General features: G+C 43.9%; 1 protein-coding gene across 1 annotated transcript in view; it reads left to right on the forward strand.

Annotated features, from left to right (window-relative positions):
• NIBAN1 (niban apoptosis regulator 1) overlaps positions 1-12,476 on the forward strand; it is a 72,029-nt gene that overhangs the window by 26,221 nt on the left and 33,332 nt on the right. The window contains exons 2-5 of the mRNA XM_059822132.1: positions 5,351-5,481; positions 7,290-7,421; positions 8,116-8,230; positions 9,733-9,900. Of these exons, the coding sequence (XP_059678115.1) occupies positions 5,351-5,481; positions 7,290-7,421; positions 8,116-8,230; positions 9,733-9,900 (546 nt within the window). The remainder of the gene's footprint in view (positions 1-5,350; positions 5,482-7,289; positions 7,422-8,115; positions 8,231-9,732; positions 9,901-12,476) is intronic.

Genomic DNA, 12,476 nt, shown 5'->3' on the forward strand with positions numbered 1-12,476 from the left:
ACCTGAGCTATGCCTTCAACAACAAAGAGTGTCATTTATATTGCCTCCCTGGACATGTAGGATAACGCCTGGGAACACTTGGATTTAAACAGTTTCTGGGCAATACCATGAGTCCTGCACAAGAAAGAAAACCGTAGGAAGGAGGGAATCGCTGGTGATTTCTGCTGCACTATTACGTGTCCCATAGCCCTGGAAGATGGTGGGCACTGTTAAGAGAGGGTATGCCAAAGAGAATTGCTTTTACAGGTTTTCTGGTTACCAGATGCGTTTAATAAGTGATAAGGAAGTTTGAAATGAGCGGTGAATTCAGGAAGAGCAGCTTTTATGCACCGTATTGCAGCAGAAGCAGCGAACATCCAACCCATTTCAGAGCTGCCAATACTGAAATCCAGCATTGCCGATTCACAGGGCTCAAGTAGACCATTGACCATTTTAGACGTTTATCTCAATCAGAGGTTGCGTTTATCTTGGACTTGGGATGAAAGTTGACCCGTGAGCTGAACACTGTAATTATTTTGTTAACTCATTTTGCTGCTACCCTGCTGGGCTATGAGAATAAGATTTTATATCTAGATGGATGGATGGATGGATAGTAGTAATTTTAAAGCTCAGTACTGAACTTGCTGAGGAACGTTAAGACACACAGTAGGTATAGCATGTCCCTCATCGTGGGTTGCACTCCTGGCTAGTGAAGCACCATGTGGGTATGATCAACTGATCTTTTTCTATTTACTTCTGGTGGCTTTGCTTGTGGCCTTGTGGAAGAAATAAAAGGGCAAAGTCATTCGTTCCTGTTCTGTCTCAATACTTCACACTTGTTTGAAGTGCTGGGTGTACTGGCATTCAGCATGCACAATGCTTGTTGTTTCTTTTAGGTTTTATTTTGTCTAGGGTTTGCTTTGATACGGCAAATCATCTCCTTTTTTTTGCATTCATGTCCCTCGGGGCACAAAGTATATTTTCCAAAGGGCTTAAATGGTTTAAGAAGATAAATCCCCCAGCCCTCCAAACAGATTCGTATCGTGATCGTGGTATTTTTTGAAAACCCCATTCAAAAGCTGCTGAGTGCAAGCGATTGGGCTATGAAGAGGAAGGGTCACGGTCATCTTGCTACCCTTGAAAGGGTCATCTTGCTACCAATATTTAAGTGGAATAACAGCTTTTATGGTGAGTGTTTACCTCTTTCTCTTCCTGACTTCCACATGGCTGAATTCCAGTGAGCGTGAGCGATGCCTCTCGTGTATGCCAGCTGAGAAGTTATTGTTTTCTGACCTTTTTTTCTGAATTTGCCTGACCTGCATCCGTACTGGTCACTTGGCAACACATTGTTGAGAGCAGAGGAGCATGGCAGGGTGAGCTAGCGCATGGCCGTCCCGTCAGGCTGAAAGCCAGCTAGACCAGCAGAAATTTGTGGGAGAACTTGCCAAAGACCGCCCTTATTTTTTAACGTTGGATGTCAGTTTATTTCAATAAAAGCAGTGAAACCCAAAATAAAAAGTTGGGTATTTGAGGACATGCTGTGGCTCTGATGACTTGGAGTTATGTACAAGTGTCCAACATGGGTAGTGCACAGTTAAAAAGGTTGAAGGCAGTGGACAAGCAGGAAGAAGCAAGTTTGGGGTGGGGGGGGAATTCCAGATTTCCAATGGGGCAACTGGCAGATGTTTCTTGTTTCTCAGTGCAATAACATTTGGTTTTAGTCTTAAAAGACGTATCATAACTTGGTGCTAACCTTTTGTGATCAAGCGCAAGGGTGGTTCTGCAGAAGAGGAGATGCGTCATGAAGCATTTGAAAAGTTTATTCTTTAGGAGGATCTAAACCCTCAACAAAGGGGGAACATGGGTGTGTGCAGACCCTTGCCACCTTAATTTGACAGAAATCCTTCCACCTCCATCACTGTCGTCTTCTGCTATTGGTAATTTCTGTTGCACACAGCCTTCTGCTGGAGATGATCACATTTTGTCTTCTCCTAGCATAAACATCAATCTAGCTGCTGGGTTTCAGATCATATTTATATGGGCTGGAGCTGCGCTGTTGCCAGACCAGCCGAGTGGGAGAGTTGGCCTTGCTCTATATAAACAGCTCTGACTAAGCAAGCCACACTAAATTTGGAAAAGAATTAGGGGAACTCATTTTTCAACTGCCCTGAAGTATTTTATGTTGCCCCACGTTATCATTTCATGGGAACAGTTTCTATTTCTCATGACTGTTTCCATCATGTTTGTTTTCAGATAGCATATTTTTATCTTCTGTAAACCAAAAGAATTTAAAGATCCATCGGCGAACAATGGCTTAAGGGTCCGTCCGCTTCTCTTCTCATCCGCAGGTAGCGTTGCAATTCCTGCTGAGCCGAGCAGTGCAAGGCCAGGTCCTTGTGTAGTGCCACTCGCAACCTCTTCGAAAAACTTCTTCTTCTAATTTTAAGCGGGGGTAGTATTTTTAACACGGAGATCCTTTGCAACACATAGTACAAAGACTGGAGTAAACAGCCTGAAACATTAGCTCCTCGATGTTTTCAGTGATTGTAAATATATTCTGCACATAGAAATCACATTGATGTCATGTTTCTCATTTATATATATTATGAATTGTGTAGTTCCTTTCTTTCTGGTCATCATACTTTAAGCTGATCTAAGAAATGTTGACACTGAAGACTCACACTTCTGAACCGATTTAGCCGTAATTGAAAGACTTTGCCAAAATTACAGGTATTTCCTGCGATTGTTGGGGTTTTTTTCCCAACACCAGAATTTTGTTCTTTGTCCCGCTTCCTCTACAAATTTTTACTGCAGGATGCAGGCAGTAGTCAAGTGAGGTCCAGTGTCCCGGAGCCCTCTGTAACAGATTAAGAGGCCACTGCAAGCTGAAAAAGAAAAAGCCGCGGTGGAAACTAGGGGCAAACCCTGGCAGTGGCCTGAGCAGGAAACTCCACCGGCGCTGGAGCCAACAACATCCTACTGCTGGCTGGGACCAGAAGAAAAAAAAATATGCTGTAAGGAAGGTTTTGGGAAGCTTTGTCCTTATTTGGAGAATAAACTTATGCCTCTGCCCAAAGCAGGCTGGTTTTTAAAAGGCTGTCAGATGGGGAGGGATTTTCTGCTTCAGCAGCACCGGTATCCTGCTATTCTATGCAAGCACATCCTATAATCCGTAGGTCTCAAAAACAAAAGGGCATGTCAATATTGTCCCTAAACTTGAGAGATGCGTCAAATTCTGTGCATCAAACTGAAAATAAAATTGCAGAAGCAGAGGAGCGGATGTATAGCTTTTGCTTTTGCGTGCACATCCACATTACTGCAGCGAAGTAATTGTAATTATCAGGAAGTTATGGAGGAATTAAATACTGCGGCTATCTGAATTGATGAAATTACCTCTAACAGCCTGCTAATGTCCCACATTAGGAGCAAATCAGAGCTGGATCTGAAATAAGGCACTTTTCAAAATCTTTTGCCATTGTCCATCTCTGTGAACTCCTTAGCAAACTAGCTATTTTTCCATGGCAGTCTCAGCCACACATATTTGGGTTTTTTAAATGGAAATAAGGTAGCCAGAGTGGTAAATCTCGGCCCATAGCATTTTCTACACCAGAGGATCCCATGCACTTTCTCCTGTATAATCCCATGCACTTACTCTCGTAATGACCCACGGCTTTTCTCTTTCTTTAACCATATTTAAAATTACTTAAGATTAAAAAAGGCATGAACATTCCGGGAACTGTGCTGATATTTAAACCCCATTTTTTGGTGAGAAATGGCAATAAAATCAGTAGTAATCGAGGAAGTTTTGCATGGTTACTTTAGGACTGTGCTTCTATCCTTGAAACAGCAAATCTGCCGAGACCTCTCTCTGATTTCATCGTAGCTGCTGCAGACTTACAGCCCGTTGTATAAAATACAGAAACATCATGAAAACTCCCAGGGAATCCTTTTTGGTGGTAGTGCTGGTGGGTGGCTGGGAGGAGTTTGTCAGTTGGGAATATCATCATGGAATGCAGGTGGTTCAGCTTTTCCAGGACTTCTACAGTGCTTCTGGCTGGTTCCCCTGTTTGGCCCTTCAGGAGTGCTGAAGCCAGTCCTGGCTGAAGAGCCCATGTATATGAAAGGCTTCAAGAAATCACAGTTTGGGAACTACCATTTTTTTTGTCTTATACAGTAATTTTCTTTTTTTTTTTCCCCAAGCGGAACAAAATAAAATTTTGAAAGCATCAAAATTGCTTGAGGTGTGAAATTACGTTTCTCTGGTTTATGCTGAGAAAAATCCCTTTGTCATGGGGCTCCTTAATACAAGGAAGAAAGGCATCTCTCCACTATCCACGACGGTCTGGATGCTATCCAGATCATAGTCCAGGTTTTCGGTTTCGCATTGCCGACACTGAGTCACGTACGTGCACATGGCTTTAACTTTTAGCTTCCTTTCCTTGTCTGTAAAGGATTATTATTTCTTTGATAGGGTTAATGAGTTAATTACTTGTAAATTGCTTTAAGATTCCCAGCAATGAGACTGTGTTTATTGTGTGTGTTTATTGCTGTTCTTGCTACTGGTGAGATCTTGATCATAGCGAGACAATACAAGATTAGTGTTTATTGCAGCATGACTGAGTATCTGTTTACATTAAAACAAAGAAGAGGCTGCAGTGCCCAAGCCTAGAAAACATCCTTTGTAGGAACTTTGAGTCGGGTTTAAAATCTCATTATGTGATAAAATTGGCTAATACGTCTAAACACGAGCCAGTATCACTTGTGTATATGTTTCTTTGAAAACCTTACCAGCTCTCGAACACCCGCGGCTCTGTGGCGCTATGTCCTAGGGAGAGGCAGATAGCATCTTTTCTTAGAGAAATGGATTTGTGGTATGTTTTGCCCACTCTTAGAAGGAAAAACAATGTCCAAACCCCAGTGTTTTCTCTATATTGTTAAGACCTGGACAAATTCCTTCTGTGCTTGGTTATCACAACAGCTGAATGCATCTGTGAGGGTTTCCTGATCTGCTGTGCAGCAAGTGGCCGTTGGTACGCTTGGGCAATATTTTGGGTCGCTGGTGATAACTGGTTCGGTTCTGCATTACAATTTCTGAGCTGATGTACATTAAAAGTTGCGCCAGGGGAGGTTTAGACTGGATATTAGGAAAGATTTCTTTCCTGAGAGAGTGGTGAAGCATTGGAAGAGGCTGCCCAGGGAGGTGGTGGAGTCACCATCACTGGAGGTGTTCGAGGAACACGTGGACATGGCACTGTGGGACATGGTTTAGTGGGCATGGTGGGGTTGGGTTGATGGTTGGACTTGATGATCTTACAGGTCTTTTCCAACCTTAATGATTCTGTGATTCTGTGAAATTCTGTTTCTGCTTCAGGAAAAACAGAGGCCGTCATCAAAAACTTCAGCCCACACTACAGACGCCAGTATGCGGTGGCTTTCTGCAAGCACGTGCAGAACGAGCTGGAGCAGCACCGGGATTCCCAGTCCCGGTTCCTGAAAACCAAGGTAGGAGAGCACGTAAGCCTTTCCCCATCCTCAAGCTGCCATACAGCTCTCCTCTCCTGCATTAAATAATTAACGCATTAACTATTTAAATCACACATTTAGTAGTTGTAATGTATGAAAAACATGAGCTGGAAGTGTATCAGCTACCGACTGGGCTCGGTTTTCTTGTTTTTCCCAATGTCGAATGCCCTCAAGTAAAGTTAATAGGTGGTACATATACTCCAAGCTTCTAAAAATCAAATCCAAAGTATTTTTAAAGTTATTTAAATGCTTCTACATATACAAGCACAGTACAGAAGTGTTCTTCCAGCTTCTTACATTGGCTAGTTGAATACATAATAAATGTGTATCTAGGACATTTTACGCATGCGCTTTCTTATTTATGACCCAAGTGTATGCAGTAGATTTGCAAGTGCAGGTGTTGGACTTGGTTCAGTTAGGTTTTAGGTGGAAAAGTTGCATTTGGGCGCAGATTTAAAGTTTATTTTTAAAAATGCATCTTTGGTTTGGTCTTGTTTCGTTGTCTCATCGTAGCATGAGAAGAACCATGACCCAAGTTTCTGGTACAAAGCATGCATTTCATCAGGGTACAGTTGGACACTTGGACAAAACTAGTTGCTTCCTGCTGACTGCAAAGTTTTGCAAGAATCTTGGGTCAGAAATCATACATTCAGGGCAGAAATTTATGTAGGAAACTTAATTACCCCTTTCAGCCATGGCTATAGGGTTCCATAAAGAACATGGGAATAATCCCCCCTGTGAAGTGAGCTACGGAGAGCTGGTTTTTATGAGAGGACGAGAGACAAAAAGAGAGACAAAAGTCTCTTTATTAGAGGAAAATGCAGAGAAGCAGCCTTCAATATTAAGAAGATTTAGCCTGGAGAAGAGGAGGCTGAGGGGAGACCTTATCACTCTCTACAACTACCTGAAAGGGGGTTGTGGTGAGGTGGGTGCTGGTCTCTTCTCCCAAGTGACAAGTGATAGGACAAGAGGAAATGGCCATAAGTTGCACCAGGGCAGGTTTAGGCTGGATATTAGGAAAAACTTCTTCACTGAAAGGGATGTCAGACATTGGAACAGGCTGCCCAGGGAGGTGGTGGAGTCACCATCCCTGGAGGTATTTAAAAGATGTGTGGATGAGGTGCTTAGGGACATGGTTTAGTGACGGACTTCGCAGGGTTAGGTTGATGTTGGACTTGATGATCTTACTGGTCTTTTCCAACCTAAATGGTTCTATGATTCTAAGATACAAATCTAATTTTTTCAGCCATATTGGAAATCACGGATTTCCAATGCTCTGGAAATGAATAGGGTAAAGCAATGAGGTGGGATGTAAAAGGTGGGATAACAGAAGAGCCGTGTCTTTCAGAAAGATTCATATCAGTTACAAGAGCACAGGTGTAAAAGTGTTACAAAGAAATGGGACATAATTGACTATTTTGTAATAAAACTCTTTGCTGCATCAATGAAATGTTTTCATTGATGTTATGTAGCGGAAAATGAGAGACAGTGAACTACAAGTCATCTTGCATTCAGCATGCCAACCGAAAGGTAAATAAGAAGGTCTCTGTCTCAGAAACCTGGCAGTATTTTTGGAAGGCAGAGCTCTTCTGCTGCCTCCTCATCTCAGGCTACAAGAATTTGATTGCATATGTAGTGTCTCCCTGAATCAGAGAGACGTTTATGACTCCAAATTGCATTTGAAGATTCAAAAGCCCTCGTAGCAGTTTTATGGAAATGTAGAAATAAAAGCTTCAGCATGGTCAGTAATCCAGAGCCATTTCAAATCTAGAAAATTATCTTTGTAGCCCCCGGCAGAAGCTGGGACCGTCTTATACGAGGCAGAGCTGCTGCATTTTGCTGAGGATCTGAAGAAGTGGAAGGACAGATACGTCGTTATCAAAAACGACTACACTGTGGATTGCTTTGAGACTAAAGAGGTAAATGCTTCTTCCTCTTGTGTTCTTCTACACTCCCAAACAAACTGATATCAAGTGAATTGGCCGCTGCTGCCGCCTTTCTTTCAGCAGTACTAAATGAAAAGTTGTCCTCAGCAAGGTGGCTCCGGCCTTGCGGAGATGGCTGGAAGCTCCACGGGGGTGGCTGAAGGTACAACCAAGCACCTTGTGTTGGCCGTACACGTTTGCAAGAATTAGCAAATCATTTTAACAGCGCTTTGAACCTTCCTTTGCATATCACAGAACGCTTCTTATCTGTATGTCATTGTAATACGTCCCCGTGCTTCTGCAGTTGGGTTTTAAGTAGCAATTTTTGGGTGGCTTCAAGTTGACTACAGTGAAGCTTTCCGTTTGGCAGCTGCCGTAGTCAAACTAGTCCTGGCTGACAAATCAAACAAATAGGGCTTAGAAGAAAATCCCATCTTTTTCCCCTCCCTTCTGTCCCTGACTCTTCATCACAGCTCGTAAGCACTGAGAGGTTATTTTTAAAATGGTTTTTACATTTAACCATGTTTTAGATTTGACATTTCCAGGGAATATATCCAAAGTTCAGTCCGACAAGAAAAAAATCCCTTTGGGGAATATCCCCGTGCATTAGCTTTGTAAATGAGTTGTGTGCTTTATGTTTTCCCTCTCCTTAAATCGCTCTTTGACTCCCTCTCTCTTGATTTTCCAGGCCTACCAGAAAGGAGCCAGCCCTAAATACCACATTCTTCCTGCAGGAGGCAAAGTATTGACTTCAGAAGAAGATTACAATTTGCTATCTGATAAACATTTTCCAGATCCTGTTGGTAAGCCCTGCTCAAAGCTGAACTCCCAAAGCCCAGGCTCTGTTCCTTACGCAGACCTCTTCTGGGCAGGCTTTCAGGCTAGACTTTAAAACGGGGCAACAGAAGATGCACGCAGCCCTTTTTCTAAGTCAAAGCACAGCTCCAGCGTGGACGTACACAGAAGATGCTATAAGCTAACGTTCAGAGAAATGCTGGCTCCCTTTTTTTTCCAGCATCCCGGCACAAAGCCGCTGGAAGCAGGGCAGGAACCACACCACCATTGTTCCCGGGCTTTGTTAATATTCCTGGTTTATTTGTTTCCATTTTTAGATGCCAGCTGCCTGTGTTGACTCACAGTTGATAATGTCCCACAGAGAGGGCAGGAAGGTTGCTGCTGCTGAATTTGTTGTTTCTGGGACAGGAACCGCTGTGGTCCTGCCTGCCGTCACTCCATGAAGACGGAGAAAATTTGGGCTTTAAGGGAGCGGATCTCATGTTGCAGAGTCAGATTTGGAAAATAAGATGCCACATAAGGAAAGGGATAAGGGCAACATGTAGGCAAGGATTTTTTTTTTTTAAGTCCTGTCTCATGCCACTTAAAGTTATGATTGTTGGGATGTGTCCCCCTTACACCCCTTTCCCAAGGCATAGGGTGGTCAGAGGGTAGCATGGGACAGCAGTGCCTGGAAGCGTCCTCCATGCATCACCACAGCTCCGCAGGAGTTGGGGTTGAGCGACGTGGAGCAGCCCAAGGCTGCTTGCAGGCTTCCCATGGCTCTCCCTTCACAAAGAGTAGCTCAGTTAGTTTTTTATGGCCCTTCTCCCCTTCTGTGCGATACTGAAGACAAGATGAACCTCTTGTGGCTGGGCTCTCGATGCACGGCACTGAGACAAGATTGGGTTTGGTCATCTGTAAACGGTGATGTACAGCATCTCCCGTGCACAGTGACTCAGGGCAGGTGGAAACCGGAGATACTTAATGCTTTCTTTGCTTCACCTTCAAGGGCTTGAAGTGACAGTTCATAAGGCCATCTTGCAGCTGTGTTTGGAAACCCTGGAGACAGGGAAACACACTTGTTCCTACATGGTTTAATGCAGTTTGTTTCTATACGGAAGACCATATGCTCCTATATGATCTCTATGTGGAAGAGACCAGAGCTGCCCACTAACTTACTTATTTGCCACGAAAACCTTTTCCCTAGCAGCTACAATCCAATGAAATAGTTTCTTTGAAATTTTACCAAAAACATGCAGTTTATGGCCACCTTGAATACAAAACAAGAGGACATCAAGTTGCTATGGTACAACATAGAGAGGTGGTTGGTGCCTGCTGAGTTTGCCCATCCCAGCTGTGTCCCCCTGCCCTCTGTGCCCAATCGCTCGGATCAAGAAGGAGACTTGATTTTTTCATGTCTCATGCTTCCCTGCTAGCAAAGGTCTGTTCTTTCTGTCACAGCAGAGGAAAAGAGCCAAACCCCCCAAGAAATCTGCAGATTTCACATGGAGATGTGTGTTTTGTGTAGGGTTGAGTGAGAAGGAGGTCGCTCAAGCCTTCGTTCAGCTGCCGAGGGAGTTCCCGGTTTACCTGTGGCAGCCCTTCGCCCGACACAGCTACTATTGCTTCCCGGAGCCAGAAGCTCAGAGGCAGTTCAGCGCCGTGCTGGGGGACTGCGTGAGACACTCAAACCACGGTGAGTGCAGAAAGGGCCTCTTCCTGTACGTCATTCACACCGGTGAAGATTTATGTAGCTGTTATAGTAAAAAAGCTGTAGAAAAGTGCGAGTCACTTATGAAAGATGCTTGGCTTTCAGTGCCTTGAGAAATGCATTAACATATCCTTTCTTCTTGCTTTGCTGGGAGGGAAGTTAGGTGGGATTTGAGCTGCAGTGTAGTAAACTTGGGTAGAAAACATGGGAATTGCTTTGAAAGTGGCATTCCCCTCTCTGTCAGCTCATCTGAATCCAGTATCATCGTACAAAATCATAAGAGGTGTTTACTAAATACAGCATGGCAAACTCCCACCTGTGTTTGCAAGCTTGATGAATGCATCATAGATGTAGTAGACAAGGTTTGTACAACATGGAGGGAACGCAGTCTCTCCGTACATTTCTGTAATGTTATACATATATCTGTAACATTATACATATATCACCAATGGTCAAACATTTGATGTTTTCTGCAGGTGTTCAGATGGCTACTCAAGCCCTAGCCATGGTTAAGCCTTGTAGGAGGGGCAGGAATGGTGTGTAAGACACAGTAATGATTGTTTGCACAAGGGGGAATTTTAAATCTCACTTTCTGAGTATGTTAGACTAGAAAACTTTAAAAAAACCACAACTTGTGACTTGCTAGGATTATAAAAATAACCTTGCTCCCAGGAAATTGGAAGAGCATTTATGACTTGTATCCTTCAGAAAAAGAAATGCTTTCCTGTTTTTCAGATGACTTTTCTCTTTTTCCACCAAGCTGACCTGGTTCCCCCGCTGGTGTCCAGGCTCTTCCATGCCTTTAGTGTCACTTTTGAGTCCCATCTGCTCCTGCTGCCCTTGGTGGGAGATGGGAACACTCAGGAATTTCTCCAGCAATCTCAGCTACTTGGGCCTGAAGCCTCTGCTTGTAGACAAATGAATTGAGAGTGCAATGTGTGAACGGTCCCTTTTACTTGCAGAAGTGGCTCCCAGTACGGTTTTTTTAACTGTCACTTTTGTCTCGTGGCCATCAGCTTCACCCCATTACCCTCAGACAGCTGTCTCACACTGTCCTCCCCCCGATGCTTCTCAACTGCTATCTCTTTGCCCTTGTCTCCACTGCCAAAGGCACTCCTGGTCTCCTTTAGGACTCCATTTCCATGACAAAAACACAGATTACTGTATTTCTAGGCAGTTCCCTACGATGGGCAGTTATTGGCGTGGTGCTCGGCGGTGGTTGGTGGCAGGTGCCTTCTTCGCAGGACACGCAGCATTCTCGGTCCGATGCTAGCCAGGTGGCTCACACTCTCCTGAAACGCGGTCCCCCTTTCCAGCTTGTTTCCAACCCATGCTGAAGGTGGTGAGACGCAGCGTGCCCTTCTAGCGCTGACAGCCTCGTACAAACTGGAGGTAGCAGCTCTGATGCAAATTGGTGTAGGTGTGGAGAGGCTGAGGGCTAAGACACCCTGGTAGGTAAATACCCAGTCACAGGGAGTATAAAGACTATTTCATGGCTAGATTAACATAGGTTGGAGGCATCAACCTAGAAGGAATATGCCTTCACTTGGCATTTCCAAGTAGCTTAAGCCTCAATAAATATTCCCTATATAGCTGCCAGAGGAACCCAAATTCCCGTGGCATGGCCAAGGGCAAAGCCTGCCTCTGATTTTTGGTTCTGGTTAGCCTGGATTCAGATGCAGTGTTCATACAGCATGAAAGCACTCCGGACTTTGGAAAGCCACCCCTTTGCTCCTCACCAGGGTTTGGTAAGGAGATGGGGATACGATCAAGTTTTCCTGGCACCGTCAGTCTTCCATGACTTGAAGCCTGTTCATTAGGTTTGGGGTTTTTCATTTCTCTCTTCTGGAGCAAGTGTAGCGGACTTGACAAAGCTTTTGGCAGCCTTTTTTTTTCTTAAAGTTCAGCACATCACTCTAGAGGCCAATTCTGAATTGGCAGAAGCTGGGACTAGATGACCTAATAGGTCTTTTCCATCTCCAATGCCTGTGAGTCTGTTTTTTATTATATTTCATATGGCTCAGCTATTGTTCATTTATGCATCTGTTCCATGATTTATCCCTCTCAGCTTTTTCTGTGGTTGAATTTTTATCTGACGGAAGATGCTCAGTGACACCGGAGTGCCTTCAGCAAGGCTTATCCTTTCTGTCACGTTATTTCTGCTCAGCGGACTGATGGGTAGATAAAGATAGTCTGGATTAAGACCTACTGTTACACTGGTAAAAGTGAACAGTTTTTTACAGCTAAGGAAATGGGAGCCCATATTTTCTGGATTTCTTGGAGTTAAAACATCTCCTAGAAACCTAGGTGCTGCGAGTGGAAAAATGACGACTGACCAGCACCCCAGTAACCTTAACTCTGCCCATGGAGTGAACCTCTTCGGGGTTTTTTTTTCAAGGACTTCATATTGATTTATATTTGTTTACACATGACTGAAAGATGTTACTTTATTAGTACTTTTTTAAAGCCTTATTTGCAAACAAATCTGCCTACAAAAAGTGGGTATCTGAACAATCAGACGATGTTATAGGCACGTGCAGCAATACTACAGGTAATAACGC

This window comes from Gavia stellata, chromosome 10, assembly GCF_030936135.1.
Source record: "Gavia stellata isolate bGavSte3 chromosome 10, bGavSte3.hap2, whole genome shotgun sequence".
NCBI classification, from domain to species: Eukaryota; Metazoa; Chordata; class Aves; order Gaviiformes; family Gaviidae; genus Gavia; species Gavia stellata.